The sequence below is a fragment of the Chroicocephalus ridibundus genome, unplaced genomic scaffold (assembly GCF_963924245.1).
Source record: "Chroicocephalus ridibundus unplaced genomic scaffold, bChrRid1.1 SCAFFOLD_253, whole genome shotgun sequence".
NCBI classification, from domain to species: domain Eukaryota; kingdom Metazoa; phylum Chordata; class Aves; order Charadriiformes; family Laridae; genus Chroicocephalus; species Chroicocephalus ridibundus.
This window is the reverse complement of record NW_026961354.1, coordinates 172,600-183,812: the sequence shown is the minus strand read 5'-3', so window position 1 is coordinate 183,812 and position 11,213 is coordinate 172,600. Positions and strand designations below refer to the sequence as shown.

The window sequence follows — 11,213 nt, the reverse complement described above, 5'->3', positions numbered from 1 at the left end:
TGCGCCTTCAGGCCCGTCGTGCTCCCGAGCCAGCGCGGCCGCTCTCCAGTCTTCGGTCGCGTGCGGTGAGAAGCCGAAACGACCGGCTACTTAAAAAAGGGCAGTTTATTTAAACGACGGGTATGGAGGTTCTTACGGATTGCCGGTGGTAAATACTCTGTCTGCAACGCACGCGCAAAACGGAAGTAGCGTCACCTACACAAAACGCGCGGCAACGTTAGAAACGATACAGCCCGGCGATAAATGTAGGAGAGAGACCCCCTGGAGAAACGTCTGAGTTTCCCGAGGAAGCGCTCGGTATCATCGAAGTCTCACCCAAAGGCGTCCCTGCGATGGGGGGGAGAGAGGCCCAGCCCCTCGACTGACCCCTGAAGTTGGCGATGGAATTCCTCGTGGTGGCGTCTTCCCCGGGTATCCCCCCCCTCTCCCGGGCTATTTTTATGCTATTTGTTATCTTCAAGGTGGAGTCGGAGCGACGTTAGTCGCGCCTGCTTTTATTAGGATCGGCGTAAAATTCTCTCGCTTCACAACTAAAGGCGCGGGGTTCACGAGGAATTCAGGGCGCAGGCTCAAGGAGGAGCGGTCGCACCTCGGAGGCGGGCGGCCTTCGGGCTGGAGGTGTGTTTTGGTATGACCGTGACATTACAACGGGCAAAGTTCGCACAAAGGGCAGCATTTCGTCAAACCTTGACAAAACGTTGGCTCCGAGCGTCGAGCGGGCAGCTAATTGGCAGCTTCTCTGTTTGATGGTATCATCCCATTCCCGTATCCGCCATACATCGTAAGGTAAAGCCACGGGATAATTGCACCCCGTCCCGTACCTCATGGAGCTTCCCCGGGCAGGAACGTGTTCCCAAAACCTCCTAAGTGACCTTCTTTGGCCAGGCAGAGAGAGGATGGGGAGTCTTCTGTATGGCGTGCCCCGTCTGCCTGTTGGGCACGGTTCAGGGCACCGCAATGCCGGCACTTCTCGCGCTCCTTCTCGCGCTCCCCGATGGTTCTCAACCCACTCACCTCCTCCCGGAGCTCCATCACCCGGCGGAGGAGCTCCTCTACCCGCCGCGCACCTCCCAGAGCCGTGCTCACTGCCGCCACGGTATACAGGGCACAGCCTGCAGCCCGGCACCCGGGTGGCACCGCTGCTCCCACGAGCGTTCCGACTGGGAAGCTGCCTCAGCCCTGCTGGCTGCGGAGCTTGGGGAGGTCAAGGCTCTCCACCGGCTGGGTACCGGGGCTCCCTGGTCAAGCTGGTACAGCCCTTCCGCACCCTTCCGTGCCAACTGCCGCGCCAACTCTTGAAGGCTCTCCAGAGGGCCCTGGACAGGCTGGATCCGTGGGCCAAGGCCAACTGTAGGAGGTTTAATAAGGCCAAGTGCCGGGTCCTGCATTTGGTCACAACAACCCCAAGCAACGCTACGGGCTTGGGGCAGAGTGGCTGGAAAGCTGCCCGGCAGAAAAGGACCTGGGGGTGCTGGTGGACGGCCAGCTTGACATGAGCCAGCAGTGTGCCCAGGTGGCCAAGAAGGCCAACAGCATTCTGGCTTGTATCAGGAACAGCGTGGCCAGCAGGAGCAGGGAAGGGATGGTGCCTCTGTACTGGGCGCTGGTGAGGCCTCACCTCGAGCGCTGTGTTCAGTTCTGGGCCCCTCTGTACAAGAGGGACGTTGAGGTGCTGGAGCGTGTCCAGAGGAGAGCGACCAGGCTGGGGAGGGCTCTGGAGACCAGGGCATGTGAGGAGAGGCTGAGGGAGCTGGGCATGTTTAGCTTGGAGAAGAGGAGGCTGAGGGGAGACCTCATTGCCCTCTACAACTCCCTGAAAGGAGGGTGCAGAGAGGTGGGGGTTGGCCTCTTCTCCCAGGGGAATAATGACAGGACCAGAGGAAATGGGCTGAAGCTGCGGCAGGGGAGGTTCAGATCAGCTATTAGGAAGAATGACTTTACTGCAAGAGTGGTCAGGCACTGGGACAGCCTGCCCGGGGAGGGGGTTGGGTCACCATCCCTAGAGGCGTTGAAGAAATGTCTGGATTTGGTACTTCAGGGCGTGCTCTAGTGGCAGAGATTGTAGGGGTTTGGTTGGACTCGGTGATCTCAAAGGTCCTGTCCAACCATGGAGATTCTATGATTCTATCATTCTATGATCCTAACTGCCACACCGGGCGTCTCCGGCTGATGTCCCACACTCTGTTCACGTCATTCCTGGTTGCCCTGGGGCCTCCTTTTGAGGGAGCGGGGTGGGCGCCGTTACTGCTGGCCCAGACCCTGCCTCATCTGCAGCCCTGGGGCAAGCTGCCTGCTCCTGTGGGCCACTTGCGCAACCCTGGCATCACCCCGGCTCCAGAAAGCTCAGGAAAAGTCCCTTTTTTGCTGTGAACCCCCGCTCCCTGGCAGACGTACCTGCAGCAGAACTGCCCTTTGGCAAGTGACCGGTCCAGTTGGTGGCCCCTCACGAGCCAACAATGTGCGTTCGCAGCCCCGAAGGCCAGTCCCATCCTGGGCTGCGTCAGAAGAACCGTGGCCAGCAGATCCAGAGAGGGGATTCTCCCCCTCTACTCTGCTCTCGTGAGACCCACCTGGAGTGCTGTGTCCAGCTCCGGAGCCCTCAGCACACGAAGGACATGGACCTGTTGGAGCGGGGCCAGAGGAGGCCCCGGAGCTGCTGGGAGGGCTGGAGCCCCTCTGCTGTGGGGACAGGCTGGGAGAGCTGGGGGGGTTCAGCCTGGAGAAGAGAAGGCTCTGGGGAGACCTTCCAGCCCCGTCCAGTCCCTCAAGGGGCTCCAGGAAAGCTGGGAAGGGGCTGTTTGACAGGGCACGGAGCGACAGGCCGAGGGGCGATGGTTTAAACTAGAGCAGGGCAGGGTTAGATCAGCCATGAGGAAGAAGTTCTTTACACCGAGGGTGGTGAGACACTGGCCCAGGTTGCCCAGAGAGGGGGTGGAGGCCCCATCCCTGGAGACATTCAAGGCCAGGCTGGATGGGGCTCTGAGCGACCTGATCCAGTTGAAGATGTCCCTGCCGACTGCAGGGGGCTGGACTAGGTGGCCTTTAGAGGTCCCTTCCAACCCAACACATTCTGCGGTTCTGTGAGTCTAAGTGACGTTCCCCAGGGTTCACTGTTGGGACAAAGAGGGCTGTCGAGCACTGGAAGAGGCCGCCCAGGGCAGCGGTGGAGTCGCCGTCCCTGGGGGGATTTAAAAGAGGCGTAGACGTGGTGCTGAGGGTGTGGGACAGTTACTAAAATGGCCCAAAATACGGCATTGTCCACACATTCAGGAAAGGTATAAAATCAAAAGGCTTCTAAGGTAGAACGCAGCCGCAGCTGGCATGCGAGGAACTCACCACCTGCGGTTCCCTGTACACTATCGCTGGCGAAGCAACACGGGGGATGGAACGGAATGTGACCTTCCGTCGCCGAGCCCTGTGAGAAGAGAGCAGATACGGGAACGAGACGCTCCCGTGGAACTGATAAGCGGCGTGTTTGCTGCCCTGAGCCAACAGTCTGTCCCGTTTTGACGAAACGCTGTCCTTCGTGCGAACTTTGCCCGTTATAATGTCACGATCATACCAAAACACACCGCCACCCCAAAGGCGACCCCCCTCCAAGGCGCCACCGCTCCCCCTGGAGTCCGCGCCCCGAATTTTTCACAAAAATCGAACTTGAAATGCGAGGCGAGAGAATTGTACAACAATCGTAATACAGGTGTTAATGACCAGAGGCACTCCAACTCCACCTCGAAGGGAAAAAACAGTATCAAAATAACCCAAGAAAGGGGGGATATGAGGGAAGACACCGTCGTGAACACGCCAAGGAGGACTCCATCACTGACTGCCTTTGACTTCTGGGGGCAGCCGAGGGGCTGAGCCTTTCTTCCCCCCCATGGGGACGCCTTTGGGTAAGGCTGAGACTACACCGAGTGCTTCCTCGGGAAACTTGGAAATCTCTCTGGAGAGTCTCTTTCCCACGTTTAGAGCCAGGCTGTGCGGTTTCGGTTTCTCGTGGAAGGCGACCAAAGACGGGAGAGTGGCCGTGCCGGTTCGTGAGCACGACGAGACTGAAGGCGCAGTCCACTCTCAGCGTATCCGGAATCGTTAACAGTTCAATATATTCAACGGGACCGGACGGACCGTGGTGAATTGGGCATAGAATCGTAGAATCGTCAGGGTTGGAAGGGACCTTAAAGATCATCTAGAGCCAACCCCCCGCCGTGGGCAGGGCCACCTCCCGCTAGATCAGGTTGCTCAGCATCACTGAGTGGCATCCCTCAGGATTTAAACCGAGCCGCAGCTGGCCTCCCGCCTGGGTGAGGAGTGTCGGAGCGCAAGGGGGGGGATTTTCTGCTAAAACTCCTTTCCCCCTTCACGCACCAGTAGGACCCACAAGCGGCACCTTTGGGCTCGCTGGCGTTGCCGCCAGTGAGAGATTCCCGGCCAGAGACCGGTAGGTGTGCGGGGGTGCGCGTACTTACGGGGGGTGCTTCTACACACACATCTCTACATTTATTACTCGGTGGTTCGTGCCGTTCCTCACGGGGCTCCGCGTCGCTGTGGGACACCTTCGAGCCACTCAGTGCGAATCTCGCCACCAGAGACGGGGCAAAGCGGTGGCGAGTAAGTGGCGAGGGCAGGCCCTGGGCACGAAGGAGCCGGCCTGGGATCCGGGGGGAGGGGGAAACGTCCTGGGTCCGGCGGGGACGGGGTTAATCTCCAGCAGAGGCTGGGAGGGGACCCAGCCGGGGGAGGGCTGACCCGAGCTGGCCAAGGGGCTACTCCGTGCCGTGTGACGTCGGGGCCAGCGCGGAGCTGGGGGCGGTGGCCGGGCTGGGGGAGGGACTCGCCGCTCGGGAGCGGGCTGGGCAGCGGGTGGGGAGCGAATGGCGGGGGGTGGCCCTGGCTTTGCTGCTTCTTTCCGCGGAGTCTCTGCTGTTTTCCTCTGCCCTTGGCTGCTCTCTGCAAGAGGCTCGATGCCAGCCCGGGGCTTTGGCCTTTTTCTGCCGCTGCTGCTGCCCTTTCCCCCGGGGGAGGGCAGGTGACTGAGCCGGCGGCCGCCTGGTCCTTTGTTGCCGGCTGGGGCTGAGCCCCGACAGCGACCCTCTTTGGGCAGCTTTTGCTTTCCCCGGGAAACTCTCTTCCTCTCCCCCAAGGGCTTCTTGCCCTTTTGGCCCTCGGTACAAGGGTGAGGAGCGAGCGGGTCCTCGGGGGGAGGGAGCGAGCAGCCGCCCGGTCCCTTGTGTCTGGCTGGGGCTAAAGCAGGAGAGCGACGCTCTTTGGGGGGTCCTTTTCCCGGGGGGGTGGGAGGCTGTGGCTGGAAGGGCAGGCAGCGGCTGGCAGGGAAGTGAAGTTCTGCCCCTCATTTCTTCCTGCAAACGCTGTGCTTGGCAGGGAGCGTCCGTCCTCGCTGCGCCGGTGCGGCTGGTGCCGGGCGGGCATCTGCTGCGGAACGCGGAGCATCCCACCTGCATCTCCCCGGAGAAGGCCTTGTGCGGGCCTCCGTCTCCCCGTGGAGAGCCAGCGGCGCGCCGGGCTCCAGGCTGCTGCGGCAAGGTGGGGGTGAGGGCGAGGGGGCGCCCGCCCCGGCGCTCCCCATCAACCCGTCTGCTCGCCCTGCTCTGCCCTTGCTGAGGGTGTGCAGAGCTGCAGCCGTGGCAGCCCGCGCGCTCCCCACGCGCCCCGGCTGCGGGGACGCCAGGGGCTGGCGTTGCCGCGGTTGGTGGCGTGGGGCAGCAGCGGCAGGATTTGGGCAGAGGCGCTGGGCGAGTGTGCGGGGGAAGGCGCTGAGGCGGGCGTGCTTCTTGCCGCAGATGTCGGTGACGTTCGAGGACGTGGCCATCTACTTCTGCCCCGAGGAGTGGGCCGAGCTGGTGGGCTGGCAGCGGCGGCTCTACCGGGAGGTGATGCTGGAGAACTACCAGGCGGTGGCCTGGCTGGGTGAGGACTGTGTGCGGTGCCGCCGGGCTGGGCTGGAGCTGGAATCGCCCTCTCGAGCTGAGCTGGAGCCCTTGAAAGCCAAAGGCCAGCTGTTGCTGTTGGTGTTGCTGCCCGAGCGCTGCCCGAGCGGTTGGGATTGCAGGTTTTCCCCTGCCCGGCAGCCTCCTGTGGAGAGCGGTGCTGGGAGAGAGAGTGGGCTGGAGTGGTGTTGAGGAGAGCGGAGAGGAATGGCAGAGAGCGGAGTAGAATAAAGCTGACGATGGCGTTGGAGGTGCAGGGCAGGGGGGTGCGAAGGCGTGTGCGGGCAGGGTGAGGAGAGAGGAGCGGAGCGGGGGCAGATGCTGGGCCTGTGGGCAGGGGGAGCCGGTGCCGCTGTGCCGGCAGTGCGGGAGAGGGTGCTTCTCTCTCTTGCCCGCACAGGCTGGTGCGCCGTCAAGCCGGAGATCATCTGCAAGATGGAGCGAGAAGAGACGCCGTGTGTGCCAGAGTGCCCTGGGGCGCGGCGGAGGCACCGCAGCCCTGAGCCAGGTGGGTACCAGGCGGCTGCGTGGGAGCTTGGGGGGTTCCGGCAGCACCATCCCCTTGGCCCCGGCTGCTCCGTGCCCCAGGGAGGGTGGGGGGCTGCTGGGCTGCGCGTGCCACTGCCCGTGGGGAGGGGTCCCGTGTGTCCATGCCATCCCCGGCAGTGACCCCGACCTCTCCTCCCCAGCAGATGGTGACGTCCCGATGCGGAGGGAGGATGGGGAGGTCCCCGGGGGGCTGCCAGACCATGAGCGGGGTGGAAGACAGTCCGGGGGCCTCCCAGCCAAGGTACTGCCAACTCGGGCCCCCCGCACCCCTCTGGCCAGCAAGAGCCCCCACGCCTGCACCAAGTGTGGGAAGAGCTTCGGCAAGATCCAGGACCTGAAGAAGCACCAGCAGACGCACACGGGTGCACGGCCCTTCTCCTGCCGGCAGTGCGGCCGCCGCTTTCGGCTGAAGCAGTTCCTGGTGTCCCACCAGAAGGTGCACAGCGGGGAGAAGCCCTTTGGCTGCACGGAATGCGGGAAGCGCTTTGCTCAGCATTATCAGCTGCTGAGCCACCAGCGAGTGCACTCTGGCGAGAAGCCCTTTGCCAGTGGCCACTGCGGCCGCCGTTTTATCCGCAAGAGCAGCCTGGTCCGCCACCAGCGGGTCCACACCGGGGAGCGCCCGTTCCCCTGCAACAGCTGCCCCAAGGCCTTTGGGGACAAGCACAGCCTCAGGAGGCACCAGCGGGTCCACAGCGGGGAGCGTCCATTCACCTGCACCAGCTGCCCCAAGGCCTTCAGGAGCAAGATGGCCCTCACCAAACACCAGCGGGTCCACACCGGGGAGCGTCCCTTCACCTGCACCCGCTGTCCCAAGGCCTTCAGGCATAAGCAGAACCTTTACTTCCACCAGCAGGTCCACACCGGGGAGCGCCCCTTCGCCTGCCCCCACTGCCCCAAGGCCTTCAAGAACAAGCATGGCCTCAGCAAACACCAGCGGGTCCACAGCGGGGAGCGCCCCTTCGCCTGCCCCCGCTGCCCCAAGGCCTTCAAGGACAAGTCGACCCTCAGCAAACACCAGCGGGTCCACAGCAGTGAGCACCCGTTCCCTTGCGACAGTTGCCCCAAGGCCTTCAAGGACAAGCAGGCCCTCGTCAAGCACCAGCGGGTCCACACCAGAGAGCCCTCGTTCGTGTGCGACAGCTGCCCCAAGGTCTTCTGGCACAAGTCGTCCCTCAAAAAGCACCGGCGGGTCCACACCGGGGAGCGCCCCTTCGCCTGCGCCCACTGCTCCAAGGACTTCAGGGACAAGTGGTCCCTCACCTCCCACCTGCGGCTCCACAACGGGGAGCGCCCCTTCGCCTGCCCCCGCTGTCCCGAAGCTTTCAGGAACGAGGTGGCCCTCACCGTCCACCAGCGGGTCCACACCGGGGAGCTCCCCTTCACCTGCGACCGCTGCCCCAAGGCCTTCAAGAACAAGCATGGCCTCAGCAAACACCAGCGGGTCCACACCGGGGAGCGCCCCTTCGCCTGCCCCCGCTGCCCCAAGACATTCCGGGACAAGCAGACCCTCACCGACCACCAGCGGGTCCACAGCGGCGAGAAGCCCTACAAGTGCAGCGAGTGCGGTAAGGCTTACAGACAGAAGCAAGGCCTGAATTACCACCAGCGCGTGCACCGGGGCTCCCCGGCGGTGCCTGACGGCAACCTGCAGGACGGGGGAGGTCCGTCCCCACGGAGGGGGCAGGCGGAGGCCAAGCCCTCCCAGTGATGCAGGTGTGTGAGAGACTGGAACCTAAAAATAACTTCATTTTCTGCAAACCGGCGGGGGGTTTGCCGAGTTGCTTGTCGGTTTGCTGCTTAACTTTCTGCGGGCCAACGGGAAGCTCGTGCTGACTTCCTGCGAAGCAGCACGAAGGCGTCTCGAAGTTCGCCCATCGCTGCCTCCACGGCGTACGTGACCACCAAGGGTCTACCTCAGTCTTGCTGTGGCACGATGACTGCGCTGAACCAAGCGCTACCCAAACAACAAGGGCAGGAAGAACTCATACAGCGACTGCGGCAAACGATGACTGGCTGCGTGAAGGCCACCATCACCATCATGGTCGAACTACGAGCCATGATAGACTATAACTAGAGCGGTGCCCCACCACAATTGGGACCCTCACCACCATCACGACTGGAGAACTACGGATCAACGGGCCGCCGTTGAGCTCCAGAGGACCGTCGGGCCGCCGTCGGGCCTGTGGTGGTGACGATACTCTTGCTGTGGTCTGTAATACAGCTTCTCCTTTCTGCCTTTTCTCCACTCCTGCCGTTACTCTATCGCTCACCTCGGTGACTGTTGCTGGGGAATAACAATAAACCTGCACTGCGCGGCACCTGACCTCGTTTGCGTCTTAATCTCACGCTTGGAATCATTATGAACCCCTCCCGGGCCCGACGTAGTTGGAGCGGGACGTAAAACATTTTTACCGGCGTCACGGACAGGATTCCTTGACGTGAGAGCGTCGCTTTTACTATTCGCTTTTGCGCGTATTGGAGAGATGCCGGCGTGCCTACGAGTGTGCCTCGTGGGGACGTAACGGGGGGGGAGCCTGTGTGAACGGATCACTAGTGTGCGGGCTCCCTGCGGTGACTGCCCCCATTTTTGTGAAAGCGTTGCACTTTTTGCCCGTTTTACTTTTGGTGTGTTTTATGGGCGCACCCCTCAGGGACGTCGGGGGGTGGGACTTTGTGTAGAATTGCTACTGCTTAAGTTCTACCTCCCTGAGGCAACCACCACTCCCCTGTTGTTGAAAAGGAGCAATGATCCTACTGTCCCCGCAGGCAGGGACGTGCCGAATGAGCTTTTAGAGGAACACAGTGCGCGCCCCTCAGTACCAGGTAGTGACTGGGCACGAGATAATTGGCGTAACCTGCAGAGCGTGACCAAACAAATTAGTGCCTTGCAAAAGGACGCCAAACTCCGATCCGGAAAAGGGAAATCTATAATACGCGCCATCTTAGGCGCCTAGAAGCCCGAGACCAGCAACGTAGTGCTGATCCCCAAATTCTACCGTCTTTGCAAGCCCTTGTCCAGTCCCTGCAAGGACAAGCGGAGGATTCTAGTGGCAGAGGTTGTAGGTTGTTTGGTTGGACTCGATGATCTCAATGGTCCTTTCCAACCGCGAAGATTCTATGAGGACCTAAAGGGACAGTTGGATCAGGAGAGAGCTCAGGCAGACCATCTACAACCTGCCCTTAAGGAAGAGCTCCTCGCGAGCGAGAGCTGCGACAGCCATTCGCCCCCCTCCGAGACAGAAACAATACACCCCTGCGAGGGGCTAGACGAAGCGAGGTTGAGATTAGACGAATGAGAAATGCCTTCTCGCTCGCTCCGACCTTTGGTCAAAACTGAATTCGCAGATGACGCTGATGAAGACGACTCCCCCCACATTACTGCTAAGGAAGTTGCCATACGCCGCTATGGGATTAGCTAAATTAAAACAGGAGTTGGGTCACACCCCTAAAGAATCGGAAACGGAATTTGTGTGGAGGGTGTCGTTGTCGGGTGGGGACCAGATACTACCAAGTGAAAAGGAAGCTGAAGGGTACTGGGGGCCCCGGAGTGTTTTTAACTACTGGCGATCACCGTGGCCCTTGGTCCCTAACTCAGAGGGCGGCCTGTTGGGCTGGAGGTCTCAATCCCTTAGAGCGAGGAGACTCTCTCGCTATTCCAGGATCGGTTGATCCCTTGGTGGAGAACATGCAAAAGGCAGCAATGTTTGCAAATGATGCACGACCGTGAGCTTAGACCCCGACAAGAATCCCCCCCGATGATGCCGGTTGACCCTGAACGGGTGACTCCCATAATAAGGGGTCTCCCTGAATCTTTAAAACCTATTGGCACACAACTACAGGGTACAACTCAAGCAGTACCCCAAAGCTAAGGGTCACGGCCGCACCGGAAGGGTTAGTAACCCCTAAGCGCAAGCCCCAAAATTTGAAAGTGTGGACCTGGGGAGAGGTTGCCCAGCAATTAATCAACTACGGGCAAAAATATGGCCCAGTTAGCACCCTGTCCACCAGACAGGACCCGAAGGGGTTGAGGCCGACAGAACTGAAAACTCCCCCAGACCCCAACCAGGAGAAAAGGAAATCCCTCGTTAAATCTCCAGGAGGGAGGGACATACCAAATAAGCGGAGCATATAATGGACCATGGGATGGCGGAAAGGTGTCCTTCAAGATCTTATGGATGGGCTACCAACTGACAAACGTGAGAAATTAATCTTAGGATGGCCTGAAAAGCCAGCGGAGGTGCCCGAAATTCTAGCTCCTAGCACAACTCCGCCCCTAATTGACCTGACTAGCTCTACCATCTCCCAAAAGTTAATGGGAAACTCAGCCCTTCACTCCCCGACAGTGGGCAGGGCGGGTGGAGGATGGGCACGTTAGACAGCTCACCGTGAATCAGCGAAGCGAACTTATGATTACTTGTTTTGTAGGACCTAAGCAAATCCCAATAACATTTTTAGTTTCTTCTCAGTGGTGCCCAGCGACAGGACAAGGGGTAACGGGCACAAACTCGACCATGGGAAGTTCCACCTCAACACGAGGAGGAACTTCTTTCCCCTGAGGGTGGCAGAGCCCTGGCACAGGCTGCCCAGAGAGGTGGGGGAGTCTCCGTCTCTGGAGACATCCCAACCCCGCCTGGACGCGTCCCTGTGCCACCTGCTGTGGGTGACCCTGCTCTGGCCGGGGGTGGGACGGGATGGGCTCCAGGGGTCCCTCCAACCCTA

The 11,213-nt window shown here is 60.8% G+C and overlaps 1 protein-coding gene across 5 annotated transcripts; it reads left to right on the top strand.

Annotated features, from left to right (window-relative positions):
- The first annotated feature begins 3,736 nt into the window (after positions 1-3,736).
- LOC134509363 (gastrula zinc finger protein XlCGF26.1-like) lies at positions 3,737-11,011 on the top strand. 5 transcript variants are annotated; one of them, XM_063321852.1, is made up of 5 exons: positions 3,737-4,435; positions 5,377-5,538; positions 5,796-5,922; positions 6,343-6,450; positions 6,632-11,006. In XM_063321852.1, exons 3-5 carry the CDS (start codon positions 5,796-5,798, stop codon positions 8,200-8,202), a joined length of 1,806 nt encoding a protein of 601 aa, XP_063177922.1. In that variant the 5' UTR covers positions 3,737-4,435; positions 5,377-5,538; the 3' UTR covers positions 8,203-11,006. The 5 variants fall into 5 exon arrangements, with proteins under 5 accessions (XP_063177922.1, XP_063177923.1, XP_063177924.1 ...); XM_063321853.1 differs by lacking the exon at positions 3,737-4,435 and adding an exon at positions 4,450-4,605 and having other exon boundaries at positions 6,632-11,011; XM_063321854.1 differs by lacking the exon at positions 3,737-4,435 and adding an exon at positions 4,820-4,857 and having other exon boundaries at positions 6,632-11,009.
- Positions 11,012-11,213: the final 202 nt, after the last annotated feature.

Coding starts and splice junctions, on each gene's coding strand:
- LOC134509363 (XM_063321853.1), top strand. CDS start 5,796: ATGTCGGTGACGTTCGAGGACGTGGCCATCTACTTCTGCCCCGAGGAG. Junction 5,923..6,342: donor CCAGGCGGTGGCCTGGCTGG/GTGAGGACTGTG, acceptor TTGCCCGCACAG/GCTGGTGCGCCGTCAAGCCG. Junction 6,451..6,631: donor GCACCGCAGCCCTGAGCCAG/GTGGGTACCAGG, acceptor TCTCCTCCCCAG/CAGATGGTGACGTCCCGATG.